We start from the raw sequence: 15,206 nt of genomic DNA on the forward strand, positions 1-15,206 counted from the left end.
AATTTGTTTTTAGACACAGTGAACTTCATGCCTCTGCAGGATGAAATTATTGCATTATGTTAATTTGCAGCTTATCATGAACCCAGTGATTCAAAACTTTGCAGCCAGGAAAACCTAAATGCACATCAGCATGCAAAAAGTTCAGATTATTTAGCACTAAAGGTGCAATCACTCTTATAGTACCAATTTCAGGATGTACAGCTAAGGTCAGCCAACTTTAAAAAAATTAAAATGGTATTGAAAATTTGCTTTAATTCTAAAATTACTTAGGTCATTGTGAAACAGTTCTGGAAGCATCATTCAAAAGAAACCAGTTAGGGAGCAAAAGAAAAAAATGCAGCCATCAAAACAGGAGGGTTTATGGCTCCACTTCTGGAAGTTTCCTATCTGTGTGGGATCTGGTTTTGAGTCCTTTGATGGAAACATCCCCCTGAGTGAACCCACAGGTGGTATTGAATGTAGTAATGAACAAAAACCTTATGTACAACACAGTAAGAAACAGACAATGTGAATTTCCCCTAATGTACACCAAAACCCATCAACTTACTTGTGAGATCATTCTGGAAAGAAGAGTAAGTGGGTATCTTGGCAGAACGCACAAACACCGTCTCTGTCGCAAAGCCCGTGAAGCCCGTGCTGCTGGTGGAGGCGTTGGCTGTCCTGCCCTGCTCCACCAGGGCTGGCTCAGATGGCCCTGGAGAGCTGGGAGCTCCAGCATGGAAAGAAGAGCTCTCCATGCCACCAGCCAGAGTGCCACCTGTCACTGAGAGCAGCATCCTCTCCTCAGCACCCGCAGACAGGGATGAACTGTGCACGGGATCGGTGATGGGGCTGGACAGGCTCTTCTCAGCACCTGAGCTGCTTAGGGAGCCATGGCTGCTGCCAAATGCTGGAAAAGGATGGAAAAGCAGGTGTCTGATTTTATCATCTCAGAGCAGACAGGACTGCCCAGATACTGAGGGATCAGTACAATTAGTCATAATGGTATGTTTACGTTATTTGTAATTATCACCCCAACCCAGACAGGCAGTTGATGTGCCCTACAGAAACAAGAGCCACATGTCTCAAGAATGAGACCCTTCTTGTCAAGCATCAACAGCTGCAGATATACAATACCACAGGGCAGAACCACGGTCACTTATAAATGGTGCCCATGACACCTGCAACAGCTGTGTCATAGCAATCCCACAGAGAAGGGAAGGGAGAGGCAGACAAACACTACCCCAGAGTTCAGAAAAACTCACTGGAAGGTTCAGCAGCAGCTGAGAAGTAGGTGAAGGCCTTGGATGAAAGGGTGACCTTGGCCTCTGGGGACCCTGCTTGGCCAGATGACACACGTCTCACTGGAGGCCATGCCGTGGAGGATGGGACAGGGCCGGTGTGGGTGTCCCCAGCTGTGTCCAGCTGAGATGTGAGGCTTTCTGCTTTTGTGCTCCACATCCTGTGGCTACCTGGGGCTTGAGGTGTCCCTTCCTTGTGGATGAAGAGTGTGGCTGAAGGTGAAGGCACTGAAACGCTGGCAGAAAATGCAGGCAGCAGCTTTGTTGGAAGCTCACTGAGTCCGGCCCCGCTCTGTGGAACACGACTCTGTGTCCCAGGCTGTGCTGCTGGTGAGGACAGCAGCACCATGTCCAGGGTGCTGGTGTGGAGGGGAGAGGGAGCAGAGCTCCCTGTGGCACTGGAAGCTCCATGGGTGTCCAACACAGGCACTGTGCTGCTCTCCTCCCTGGTGGCAGTTCCCACCACACCGGGTGTGCTGGTGAGAGACAGGTGTCCTCCTGTTGCTGAGGCCTTGTCTGCTGAGAGAGAGCAAAGCAAAATGATTTATGCACCCCAAACTGTACATAAGCAGGTGTTCTTTCTTCCATCACCAGCCTCAGGCTGAGGACACAGAGAGAATTGTGACAGAAAATCCAATCCTGCAGAAAATGCTAACTGTGAAGGCACAGCTCTTTCCTGTGCTAAGAGGAGCTGCTCACAGCAGGACATACTGGAGAGGGCACTAGGAACAAGTATGGCAGCACTTTTGGTTTTGCTTCCCTCCAGTACTGCTCCTGGTGCCACAGGCCTGACCTGAGCACCAGACACCCCACACTGTCACCTCTGCACCCACAGTGAGTGAGGGGGAGAGCACACAGCACCCAAAGCCCTGGTACTTGAAGAAAAGCATGGCAGGTTTGTATGGGATCAGTAAATACTGCCTTTGCACCCCAGGGTGGACTCAGCAATGACTGCTGCTGCTCCTGCTGGTATAAACACAGCCAGTGGGGCAGTCTTGAAATTGTGCTGTCCCTAAAAACACAGCAAACCTCGAGACTGCTCTGGCAGCAAGGCTGGCTTTTCCTGGTGCCAAATGTAAGAAACAGATAATGTGTTTTTCTCTGGAAGTTGAAATTTTCATCCATAACATCCAATGCCATCATCCAGCACCTTCCAGCATGCCCTCCCTCTCCTTGCCCATGCAGGTGGGAGTCTGATGTGTGCTCACAGCTCACCTGGGGAAGTGCTTCCTGGAGCAGATGGTGAGCCTGTGAGCAATGGGTTCACAGATGACAGGGTGGAACCTCTGCCACCACCACCCTGGGCTCCCAAAGAAGACTGGGAATGGCCAGGAGAGCTGATGCTTTCAGTACCAGTGGCGGAAACCTCTGTTGTTTGGGCCAGGGTGGTGCTGGCTGGCAGAGACCTTAATGTCCTCCCTCCTCCCTTGGTGCCTGTTGTGTAAACAGAGGTGATGGTGGTGGGGAAATTGGTTCTTCTCTCTGTTGACAGGATGCTGAATGACACATGGCTGCTTCCAGTAGCTAAAATGTGATAAAGAAATAATTTACATTTTTACACATATGGAACTATAAATAAAAATGAGCTTTCTTCCAATAGCACCCAGAGGCAGCAAGTACAGTACACAAACACAAGTAGAAAATATGAGAAAATGTCAATTTTCAAAGATGTAAATCCTTCCTACAAAAATTTGTCTTCTAAAAACCAGTGTGATGCTGACAAAAGTGCTATTATATAAAACTGTTGAAATACTAATGCTGTGCACTTGATTTCACCATTATGTGCCTGAGTGCACTCCATGCTGCTAAAACAAATATTGTGGTGACCCAGAAAAGCCTGGAAATCAGTTCAGACAGTGAACACCCTGAGCAGTGTGAAGGTCTCAGAGAAGTCTGAAGAAGCAGGATCAGGGGGATCAGACCCCTTCAGAACCACAGTGGGGACTATGACCAAACAGCAGCATGAAGGACCTCAGGGACCACACTCAAAGTTGCCTTAAATTTGTTGAGCTGGTTCAAATTCTGGGAAGCAGCATGATCCAAGAAGTAGGACAGAAAGTAGGAACTGAAGTCTGATCCCTGGGACATGATCTAATCCTCACTTGCTTAGTTCTCTTGTCTGTAACATGGAGATAGCAACTGGAGACAGTAAAAAAAGGACTGTGATTTGAAAGTTAATTATTTTTCTTGGCATAATGAAACTTTCCACACATGTGCCCTTTCTGTAAAAAACGTAAAGCACGCTTTTTTGGTCAAGAAAGAGCTGAATAATTTCAGACAGAAAATCACACTGCATCCTTACTAACAGTATATTCTACATAGCAGGAAAGAGTCAGGCAAGTGCAAGCTTGTAAGAAAAATGGTATTTCAATTCTAATGTGAGCTCACCTGGGGAAAGAGAAGAGCCAGAGTGTGTTAGGGGAGAGTCTGCCACCTCAGTGAAATCTGTCATTCCTGTGGACCCCGGAGCCCTGGAGGTCTCTCTCCCAGAAGATGTGGACAAGGACTGGGTTGTTCCCAAGGTTCTGTACGTGGCACTGCTGGACGTGGAGCCCTTGGCTGCTGCCCAGGGGCTGCTGCCCGAGGCTGACCTGGGGGGCCTCCCCCCACTGCTGGATGTGGCTGAAATGGGAGTGCTGGTGACAGAGGAAGCGAGGGAGGTTTTCTCTGCCACTGGTCTGTTGCTGCCTCTGACACCTAGGGTACAATAAACCAGGTTTGATTTGTGCACACAGAGCTATACACACAACTGTGTGCTCAGCACCCATTTCTACACTGCCCTTTGAGAAACTGAAGGGGTTTCTCTGGGAAGAGATGAATCTCTTCAGTACAGGCACCTGTGCCTTACAGAAACCCATGAAAAATCTCAAACCCACATCCTACAGACCAGCCTGCATGGCAGACACAGCACCAGGTGACAGCTGCAAAACCCCAGCAAGTGTCTCTGGCAGGGAAAGTGTGTGCATGTATCTCTTAGCAATGCTCTTCCCAGGACAGGAGTTTCATTAGTAATGAGGCCATCCATGTTTTTCACTCATTTACCCAAAAGTTGAGCTCCACTCTCCCCCTTCCCACCCACCTCACTGCCAGCTCAGTGCAGCCAGTAACAAAAACATCCATGTGTCCAATAATGACTGATGGCCATATCTGAAGAAAAACAGTGCAGGGATGTGAAATCTCATCCATCCCAAGGCAGACAGCTTTCAGACTAACAAATTTACCTGGGAAAGGACCTTCAGAGGCAGAGAGGGAGCTTGTGAGCAAAGGAGGGCCTGGGAGATCAGTGGCTTCCCATGTGCTGTTGAGATGATGTGTCCCAGTCCTCAAGGAAGAGGAGGTCCCACCCAGAGAGCTTGTGGGGTTGCTGCTGGTGGCAGAGTGCCTTGTCACTTCTGCTGTGTGGCCATTTTCTGAGGACATCAGTGTCCCCACTGCCATGCTGGACATGTCAGCAGCCTGGATGTCCAAGTGATCCGTTGTCTCTTCTGCACCTGGGATGCTCCTGGGGGGTTCATAACTGCTGCCAGAAGCTGAAAAAGCAAAAGAGAAAGGCAAAACTGCATAAACATAAATAACAACTGCTGGGTGGGTCTCATCCCACTGTCAGTAGATGTAGACAACATATGTGTGAATATTCAATACGGAAATGTTTAATACTGGGAAATCATTAAGACAGGGGGAAAGTGGTTTCCAAATAGGAACTGCTGAAGTTATTGCTTGCAAAATTCTACTGGAAGTTTTCAAGGAAAATCTATCCTCCCCTTCCAACAAGAATAATATTTATCCATACTTTCATTTCTGTGAAATGTTTTTAAATGTACAGAATGTGCCAAATACAATATTATTCCTCCTTTCTTTAAAATAAAAAGGATATATTTTGTTAATAAAGAGTCTTTAAATAAGAGTTTTGAGCTATCTATCAAAACTCACTTGTGGAAGCACTTCCTAAAATGGATGGCAAGCCTGAGAGCAATGGGTCTGTGACACCTCTGCCTCCATCACCCTGGGCACCCAGAGACACGCCAGGGGTCTGGCTCTGGGCTGAGGAGCTGCTGATTTCAGTCTCAGAGGTGGAAATCTCTGCCTTGGTGACCAGCCTGGTGCTGGCTGGCAGAGACCTCAGTGTCCTCCCTCCAGCCTTGGCAGCTGTTGTGGAAATGGAGGTGCTGGTGCTGGGGAAATCCGAACCGAACCTCTCCGTGGCTGAGCTGTTGGACGGCTGGTGGCTGCTTCCAACGCCTACAGTACAATAAGAAAAATGGATTTATACACATGAAATTATAAACAGATGGATCCATTTCTCCCCAGATGCTTACAGTGCACATACAGACACTAAGCATAGGAAGTGTTTAATCTGGACAAAGTGCTCCTTTGGACAGGCAGGACTCCCCTCACTGCAGGAAGACCTCGCACAAACCCCAGGGCTCACTGCCAGGCTTTGTGAGAGTGGCATGGCCCAGACAGCAGGAAACCCCACAGGACAAGGACTGTGGGGGTTTGCCTTTAAATCCCACCTTTGCTCTAATATTGCTGGAAATAGGCTCAGGCTTTTTGCTTTTCTTTTTTTTTTGTGGCTTGAGCAACAGCATCAAACAGCAAAGGGAGGAAACCTAAGCACAGCCACATTCCCACATGAGCCTGCAGCTCACTACACATCCCACATCCCAGGGCTCAGGGAGCACTGTCCTTCAGACACTGGGTCTCAGGTTTCCTGCAGCCCTAGTGGTGCTCCCAACAGCTGTATCAGTGTAGAACCTGGGAGATGTGTTTGCTTCTGAAAAGCCCTGGACACATGATAAGGATTCAGCAACACTGAGGTTTTCAGTATCTGTGTGAATCTGGGCAAAGCCTCTGGTTTTGGGAGCTCCAGAAACTGACTGCTGCAGAGCAAGCAAGGGGAAGCCATGGAGCCCAGGGATCTCAGGTTTGCTGCCCTGAGCAGGTTGTTCAGCACAGGCACCTCACCCTGCCTAGCTGAGGGCAAACCCACCCATGTGGTTGAAGTGTGAGTTCCCAGCCTCCAACCCCACCCCGTCACCACTTGGGCACAGGTCAGACAGGGCTCAGAGCTGCCCTTGCTCTGCAGCTGGCACTGCCCCAGTGAAGATATTTCACAGCTGCAGACATCCAGCCTACAGAAAACACTGTGATAACATCCAAAGAACTTCATTTTTTTTTTTTCAAGTGGAAAATGCTGGAGGGGGGATTGGATCAAATTATTTTTTTCCATTGCTTTTTCCTGCTTTCAGCAGGGAATTTCAGCTAACCATCCAAATAATAAAAAACAGAGTGCATGCAAAACAGAGCACCTCCTCTGCCTCAAGAAAGCAAATAGTCTAAAGTGGCTTTTCAAAGCTATGAAACAAAGGCCAGCAAAGCTCACCTCTGAAGGTGCTGTCCATGGGAGGTGATGCAGTCAGCAAAGGGCTGGTCAAGCTCCCTGTGACACCCCTGGGGCGCAGCATGATGTGCTCTGCACCAGTCTGGGTGCTTGAAGCTTGGGAGGAGGCCTGGGGCTGTCCCAGGGAGCCAGGGAGGGCAGAGCTGGGGCTGGGTGAGGCAGCTGCAGTGCCCAGCTCTGTGCCCACCCAGCTGCTCATGGGTTGGGAGAGGCTGTCAGTGCCTGCAAGGCAATGGGAGAAAGCAGATGAGAACCCAGAGATGGGCTCAGCTGTCCGCACACCATTCCACAATGCCCCTCAGCCCCCTGTCTGCACTGTGCCTACAGGATCTTTGTGCTTGCAAGCTGCTCCAAGTAGCTCACAATTTTGAATACTAAGAGAAGCCACATGGATTCTTCTCTCCATCCTTGTGCATAAAGCAAGCCAGTAAACTGCCCTGGGTGCACAGTGAGGATGGAGAGCTGGATCCACAAAGCTCTACAATACAGGAGAACCAGGCTCAACCAATGCTGGCTGCTCTGGGGAACAGCATTCACCTTGTTCCCAGGTGGTGGAACACTTTCCCAGTGCTCCTAGGCTGAACTGGGATGGCTCACCTGGGTGATGAGCTTCTGGAGATGAAGGCAGCAGCACTGTCCTCATGGTGTTAAACCCTGACCCATTCCAGAGCCCATGGTGTCCTCCCTGTGTCCCCTCAGCCAAAGCAGTGCTGACATCTTCAGAGCCTGGTGGTGTCCCCTCAGCAGCTGCAGGGGTGCTGGGAGCCCTCCTGCCTCTCCCCAGCCTGTCTGCAGCATAGTGATGGCTTCCAGGGTCTGGAAAGCAACAGGGAGAGGGTCACGTTCACCTGGAAAAGTTCTTGTGTCTCAGCTGGGTGGCAGCAGCATCATCTGCAGTGGTACCCAGCCCTGGCACATGCAACAGGAAGGGTCACAGCTGCATCCCTCACGTTTTCTCTGTTTAACTGCAAGAGGGATTGATGGGAACAGAGGGTTTCTGTTGCCAAAAAATAATGGCATTTTAAATATTGTCCTCATTTGAGCATGGCAAAAGAAACAGATTTTTTTTTAGAGACATTAAAAATGCAGAAGGCAGTAAGGAGCTGATACCAGAACAGTCCACAGCTGGCAGCCTGGGCATGCCAGCTCTACATTCTAGTCCCTAAGTAGAAAAAAAACAAGGAATAAAAAAAAAATTAAAGAAAACCTCTATGCTTATATCTTATTTCAGCTGGGGGTATTAAAAGAAAAACTGAAGTCGGGACAGGGCAATCAGCACAGCTTTGTCTTACTGCTCTGAGAAACAGGCCCTGACGTAAGTTCATATTTAAAAGAGTACATTGGTTTACTTATGACTGAAGATTATGAACAGGCCCAAAAGTAAGTGCTCACTTGCAGGATTTCCATGTAAGGACCTCAGCCACAAATCATCATCACAGCTGGTCAGGTATCCTTAAGCTGAGTTCTTACAGCCTAGGCTGGGCTTGCAGTGGGGTTCAGTTCCTGATGGGAGAAGTTGTGGGGACACCCAGGGCTCTCAGCTCCTTGCACAGCCCCTGAGCTCAGTGGATGGGCAGGACTCCCTGGGTGCTGCTGAGTGCTGAAAAACATCAGCAGCAGCTCCAGAGAGTCATCTGCATTGTAATACAAAAAAACAAAGCCCAGCTTTCCTGACATTGGATTTTCCAATCCTGAGATTGGATTCCTCTCAAAAATCTGCATTTCTAGCTGTGGGGCAGCACTGCTTCCTAACCCACTGGCTATGCTCAGTCCATGGGCTGGGAGCAGTAACAGGAACTCCCACATCCATAAACTCACCGGGGGGATGGCTGTGGGTGAGCAGGTGGGTCACTGTGCCAGCAGATGGGTTCTCTGGGGATCCTGCTCCTTGAGAGATGACATCCCCGTCACTGGCAGGTGGCACAGTGTGCCCTGTGACCCTGCTTGCTGCTGGCACTGCCCCGTGCCTGGCAGGCAGTGATGCCCACTCCCTGCTCCCAGCCAGCATCGTCACCAGCTCCACAGGAGCACCAGCAGTCCTCATCTCTGTGCTTGAGCTTCTCTCCTGATGGCTGCTTTCAATGACTAAAAGGAAAGACAAGAAAAACAAACTTAGATCCCATCAGCACTGATGTGCAGGCTCAGCTCACTGCAGTAACACCAAGGCCAGGCTCTGAGCTCATTTACTTACACTAGAGAAAAATTTTGCATAATCAAAACACAGACATGAAATTTATTTTTGGATTTGCACCAGTGGAAACTAGACTGGTCTGAGGGACCAAATACCAAAATCCACCTTTGTGCAAAAGACTAATTCAATTCAGCACCCTCAGGATTTTTTTGTGTTAGGAGAAATAAATTTTGAATGGAGCAAAAAGAAAGTCTTAAACAAATAACTAATGGAAATACTGGAAATACTTGCAGTGTAGGGTCCATGGCAGGAGTGTGAAGGTCTCCAGAGCTGACAGCCCAGCAAAGCCCCATTCTGAATGTAAGATGGGAGGGGAGAGGGCCCCACAGCTCTTCCCCTCTCTCCTCTTGGCCAGTGCTTGCTCGACACCAGGCCTCAAACCCCATCACCCACAGAGAGCTGGGAGGGAGCTGCTGAGAACTGCAGGGCACCCAGGATGGTCAGTGTAACCCACCCAGCCACAGTGCAGCACTGGGACAGAGGAGATCAGTGCATGGTGTGGGTTACATGGCCCACCCAGTGCCAAAGCACCCCAGGGGGATGAGATATTTTAGCACTTCTACCATTAATATTTACCAGAATATGAGAAACAAGATAAAGAAGAAGATTGTGCATGAGTGGTGGTCCAGGGAATCAGGGTTTTCAGCTTATGGTACCACACAGGGCTGTGAGGGATTTCACTGCGTATCAGTTCACACAAAAATCAGAGCCACCATCTATGTTACAAGCCTCCCAAGGCTTGGCTGTCACTGCAGCCTCAGATGACCTTCAAAGCCCTCAAGTTCTGAAGTCAAAAGCAAGTTCAAATCTGAACAGGCAAGGTCCCTGTTTTGTCCATCTTCCTTACAACTAAATGCAGTCTCTGTCATGTGCATGGCATCCACAGGCAGCAGATAAAGGCAGTCAGTCTCTGCCCAAAAACTCTGATTTTGAAAGTTAAACCTCTTCTGGGCCTCCAAACATGTTCTGTAAGAAAATTGTGTGTCCAACACAAACACCTATGGAACACCTCCTCCTTATCTTCTATGTCTTCCTTGGAGTTGCTGCGCCTGTCACAACAGAGGTGGCAATTTCAGAAGTGTGTCCTCTCTACATCTGCAGTACCTTCAGTGGGAACTCCCCAAGAAACAGAGGGGCAGGTAGGACAGTCTGTATCTCATCCTGGGAGTCTAAGCCCCCTGTGGGCCAAGGAGACAGGAGCTGTGGTGGAGCAGAGCCCCCAGGGTGGCATCACTGGCAGCCTCACAGTGGCTGCAATGCTGAGCAGCCACTGCCACCCAGAGCCCACTGTGTGTTAGCCACATCCCGTCCCACGGGACAAGTTCCTGGTCCTCACCAGCTGGACAAGGGGATGGGAAGTGGCAGGGGATGCTTACTGTGTTCATTTCCAAGCCAATACCCAGCCTGTAATTGTAGCCCACAAGTCCATTTATAGCAGCCCCGAAAAACGTGGCTGTGCTGGAGGGCAGTGCAGTGAATTTCTCTCCATCCCCCTCTCACTAAAAGCTTTCAGCTGTGCAGCCCATGCTGACTGGAAAGCCTGTGGCCAGCTCTGCTGCACAGAGAGAAGGCAAAGCAGCAGATGCTTAAAGAAACCCTTAGGGTATGAGGATAGACAGAGGGAAATCTGCTTTCCCGGGTTGCCAACTCATTTGTCAACAAGGGCTCTGGACAGGCAAGCTAAAATATACAGCATCACACTTCAGCAGGCATTTCATTGCCACTTCTTAAAAACTAACCCTGGAAATGCCAGCAAGCAGTGCCTTCAGCTATGTTCCTTGATTGAATGAGACCAGCTCAGAATTAAAACACTGCTGTTTGCTTATCTGGTGGTTGTTTGCCCTGCAAACCCACCTCAGAGTGTTCTCTATCTTCTTTCGGCTCTGCAGAGATGCTGGAAATAAACTGAAGCAAAACCCTTCCCCTTATTGTGGGCGCCAGCAAACCTGGCTTAGAGTGCAGCCAGGCAGTGGAGGGGCTGAATGAGAAGGTATTATTTACACAGGCTTTTTAGAGTCATCTGGCATTTTTAACCCTGCCCTGAAAGGTCCTGGTGCAGGGAGGAAAACCTCATGCTAGCACAGGCTCAGCTCCCCAGATCAGTGGGTGCAGAGCACAAGCTACGCTGGAAAATTCAACCCACAGCATGTGGTAAGGAAACCCCAAAAAACAGTGTTGTTCAACAAAATATACATGAAATCTCACATCCATCAAGCCTACCAGAAGTGCAAAATAAAACCACAATATCCTCTTTGATTTGCCAGCAGAAATTAAGACTTCAAAGACGACCCTCCTCTGCAGCGGACAGACCAGATCAAACTTCTTCCCAAAAATTCCCCACGGGACCATCTGGCCTCCCCTGATGCATTAAAGGCTTAAAGCAGAGTGGCCCTTTAGCTGAGGTACTGATCTGTCACCAACAATTTTGTCACATCCTAAGCTGCCAACAGCTTTGCACGGTTTAACTCCACATAACCACAGCCACTGAGAAATATTTGACTTCCAGCACAAAACCCTGCCACCCACTGGATTGGTGTTTTCCTTCCCAGTGAAAACTAGCAGTGATGCTCACCAGACAGGTCAAGACTCGGAGTTACTTTTTCTTTGCAAGCATAACAAGCCCGAGGCTTGCTGTGAGCCGAGTTACACAGCTCAGCCAGGACAAACAGATCAAGTTCCAGCTGATTTCTCAAGGCTTTGGGCTTGCCCCTGGCAGCCCAGTTGGAGATCTACCTTGTGAGACTCCTGAAAAATCTCTTTTGGGCCAACAATATTCTGTCTCCATCTGTGACGCAGCACAGGCATTGCCCTGTTTCAGAGACAGCTGGCTGCTACCAAGGCAATGTTTAGGTGATGCTCACAACTCAGCCATGGGTCAGCACAACACCAAAAAGCACAATATTGCAAGTTTTCTCCAGTGACTGTGATCACCCACAGGGTGGGGAGGGAGGTGAGATGTATCCTGCTGATGCCAGGAGAGCAGCATCCCCACAGGCAGCGTTTGTCAGGAGATTGCAGCCAGCCAAGGCACGTCACAAGCTATCCCAGCCCCACTGCTCTCCCGAACACGGGATTTTTTCCCCTCGAGAGCAAGAAAAATACTTTCTTGACGGGGGAACACAAATTTAAGAAGGAAAGAAGGAAAGCCAAGAGCAGCTGAGTGGCTGTCCAGAGCAGCCCTTCACCCGGAGCATCCCTCGTGGGGAGAGTGGGCATTCCCTGGGGAACATTCCCGCTGGGATGGGCATGGAGCCGCCCACGGAGCCGCTGTTCTGCCGGGGCTGCGGGAGCATCCCGTGCCCGCAGCGGCTCCTCCCGAGGACAGGCAGCTCTAATTATAAACCCCACATCTGTTAACGTTGCATAATCTCAACATCATCCGAGGCTCGCAGAGGGGGAGAAAAAACTCATCCCGACTTGGAAAACTCCTGGCTGGCTGCAGGGAGAGGTTGGGAAGAAAGGCGGGTAGCTCGGGAGAAGCAGCGGGAGCAGAGCGGGGCCGGGCTCCAGGCTCGGGGCTCCGGTTCCTGCCGGGCTCTGGGTTTCGGGCTCCGGTCCCTGCCGGGCTTTGGGCCCCGGGTTTCGGGCTCTGGTCCCTGCAGGGGCCGGGCTCTGGGCTCGGGGTTCCGGTCCCTGCCGGGGCCGGGTTCTGGGCTGCGGTCCCTGCCGGGCTCTGGGCTCTGGGTTTCGGGCTCCGGTCCCTGCCGGGCTTTGGGCCCCGGGTTTCGGGCTCTGGTCCCTGCAGGGGTCGGGCTCTGGGCTCCGGTCCCTGCAGGGGCCGGGCTCTGGGCTCGGGGTTCCGGTCCCTGCCGGGGCCGGGCTCTGGGCTGCGGTCCCTGCCGGGCTCTGGGCTCTGGGTTTCGGGCTCCGGTCCCTGCCGGGCTTTGGGCCCCGGGTTTCGGGCTCTGGTCCCTGCAGGGGCCGGGCTCTGGGCTCGGGGTTCCGGTCCCTGCCGGGGCCGGGCTCTGGGCTCGGCTCTGGGCTGCAGTCCCTGCCGGGCTCTGGGCGCCGGGCTCTGGGGCCTGCCGGGGCCGGGCTCTGGGCTCTGTTTTGAACGAGCGGCTGCTGCTGCGGATGTCGGGATCATGGGTGGAGGCCGGTTAGGAGCCAAGCGAGTTTGTGCGAACAAAAGCTAAAGCCCTAAATCTGGACCGTCCAGGGCTCTCTGGGATTTTCAATTTCCTTCCTTGTTCTTGCTCTGAAAGAAGAAGTTCAAGGCGGGGGGGGGGGGGTGAGCAGGGCGGGATGAAATGGAGGTTAAAAAAAAATTCGTACTTGAGATGGGTCAATTGAGAGTAAACACGCTGATAATACTGCTTGGGGAAGGTCCCTCGTGTGTGCTAAGTGCGGGAAAAATGCAAGAGGTTTTTAACCACATGCAGTCAACCCTGTTCTGCTAATTTTTTTTACATCTATACAAGGATTTATTCTGCCTGGATTAAGAGAGGTGGCAAGAGAGGGTGTATGGGGAAGAGAAGAGGTGCAGAAGCCTTGCCAGAGCCTCTCACCCTTTGTGGGGGCTGGTTTGGATGCAGTATCCCATAGACACACTCCCTTGCTCTGGTGCTTCTGCTCCTCATCCTCTCCCCACTGGCCCCCAGGCAGAGCAGGACAGCAATTCACAGGATCTTCTGTCATTTTAACCATAATAGGAAGGATTTATGCAGGCACCAGAGGTGCCTAGAGCTTTAATATGTCAGCTCAAGAAAAGTGATGGGGATTTAATGGCAGCAGCAGCCCCTGCAAGCTCTGAATGCCAAGGGCCACATGGTTAGTGCCCACATGGCCACTTCCAGCCATGGGTGCCTCCAGGGCTGGGGACATCAGCATCATCCCCAGACACTCCAGTGCCACACCACAGCACCTGGCTTGCAGTTCTGCTTTGTGACACAGAACCACTCTGCACTTCCACACCACCTCCCTTCCAGGACCTGTAAAACCTCAGAGGATGCTAAAGGCCATTTTTGCTCTGGGATGATTTTTCCACCATCCCAGAACCTGATGCTTAGAGATGCCTTTAGGAAAAAAAAACAGGATCCACTTACTGCTCTTAAAAGCAGTACCCTAAAGCAAGGAAACAGGTTCTCCAAAATAAAGAGTACACAGAAATCTCTGATCCTGTCCAAAAGCACAGGATATATGCATATGGAGCGCCCACAACTGGGATAAAACCTGCACAGTGCAGGGACAGGATACTGTTCTGTTTATCAAGAGGTTTACAGCCTCTTAGTTTTGATGTCCTAAACATTTCCCTGGGGAGGTGCAGGCTCCCAGATCACCTACACAAGCCCATGAAATCGTAAGATTCTTACTTCTCTTTCTTGGGCAGTTTGACTCAATCCACAGATCCCTGAGACCACACGGATCCATGGGACCACCTGTGCTGCCTGGAAACCACCAGCCCGTGGCTCAGGGCAGATCCTCAAATCTCTTTTCATAGACTTGGTCTTTAAACACCTTTTAGCAACTGAATTTAAAAAAAAAAAAAAAAAAGTCCTGGTTTATCATCAAGTCTTTGAAAAACACATTTATATAAAATTCCACTTCCAACAGGGATAAGCTACAACTTACCATACTGCTAAAAAAACCATAACCATGCCGGGCCTACAGTAAAATCTCAATCCATCCATCCAGTGGAGATTGAACCTCCAGTGTCCCAGGCCCTGTGTCCTGAAGGCCTTTCTTGAGCAGAAGGCCAAACCCAGCCATATTTTCTGGCTTGACAGCTCATTTCTGTTCTGCCCTGGAAGCCTCCCTCCAGTGTTAATGTGGGAAAAGCCCCTGCAGGCCCAGGGCAGAGCAAAGGCAGCCCCAGAAGCACTTACCAAAGGGATTTCTTTTCTGCTGCTTTTAGTAAACATCAGTAAAACCAAGCCAAAATAAAGCTCCCTAAGTGCACAGCTCTCTGAGCACTCACACCTCCTCTCCATCCCCTTTCCTGAACCCTGCAATGCTGAAATGTCCCCAGCTACCCTGTCTGCAGCATAGGTCCCAAATGCTAAATCCCAGCATCAGCAAATTCACTTCTAAAACCCCCGAGTCTTTTCTATAATGTCCTGCAGAAATATTACAGAAAATATCACCCATGTGTTGCCTCTCCTTCCTTTTTCTGAGGTTTTTAAAGCCCCCTGGAAGCTTTTCTAGTTGGGAAGGCAACGCTGCCCTCACCAGCACTCACAAGGCCAGAGCAAAAGCCACTCAGGGACCCAGCCTGGTGTCACTTTAGCTTCTGCTCCCATCCGAGGGCAGTGCTGCTGGAGACTATCAGACGGCTCAGGGAGGAAGTCTCCTGGCAGGACTCCACCAAAGTGGAGTTGCTAGGTCACTGGAACAA

General features: G+C 50.5%; 1 protein-coding gene across 6 annotated transcripts in view; it reads right to left on the minus strand.

The window, feature by feature from the left end:
- HEG1 (heart development protein with EGF like domains 1) overlaps positions 1 to 15,206 on the minus strand; it is a 52,391-nt gene that overhangs the window by 24,216 nt on the left and 12,969 nt on the right. For 4 of the 6 annotated variants that reach the window (XR_012582010.1, XM_074548824.1, XM_014273105.3 and 1 more), the window contains exons 2-10: positions 8,500 to 8,766; positions 7,279 to 7,497; positions 6,664 to 6,903; positions 5,211 to 5,519; positions 4,502 to 4,810; positions 3,669 to 3,977; positions 2,496 to 2,804; positions 1,245 to 1,799; positions 548 to 889 (exon numbers count right to left, since the gene is read on the minus strand). Coding sequence is in view for 5 of the 6 variants with exons in the window: in XM_014273105.3 (XP_014128580.2) it covers positions 548 to 889; positions 1,245 to 1,799; positions 2,496 to 2,804; positions 3,669 to 3,977; positions 4,502 to 4,810; positions 5,211 to 5,519; positions 6,664 to 6,903; positions 7,279 to 7,497; positions 8,500 to 8,766 (2,859 nt within the window). In the remaining variant the exon portion in view is untranslated. The remainder of the gene's footprint in view (positions 1 to 547; positions 890 to 1,244; positions 1,800 to 2,495; positions 2,805 to 3,668; positions 3,978 to 4,501; positions 4,811 to 5,210; positions 5,520 to 6,663; positions 6,904 to 7,278; positions 7,498 to 8,499; positions 8,767 to 15,206) is intronic. The other 2 variants (XM_014273106.3, XM_026798238.2) reach the window with 2 other exon arrangements.

This window comes from Zonotrichia albicollis, chromosome 10 (genome assembly GCF_047830755.1).
Source record: "Zonotrichia albicollis isolate bZonAlb1 chromosome 10, bZonAlb1.hap1, whole genome shotgun sequence".
Taxonomy (NCBI): Eukaryota; Metazoa; Chordata; class Aves; order Passeriformes; family Passerellidae; genus Zonotrichia; species Zonotrichia albicollis.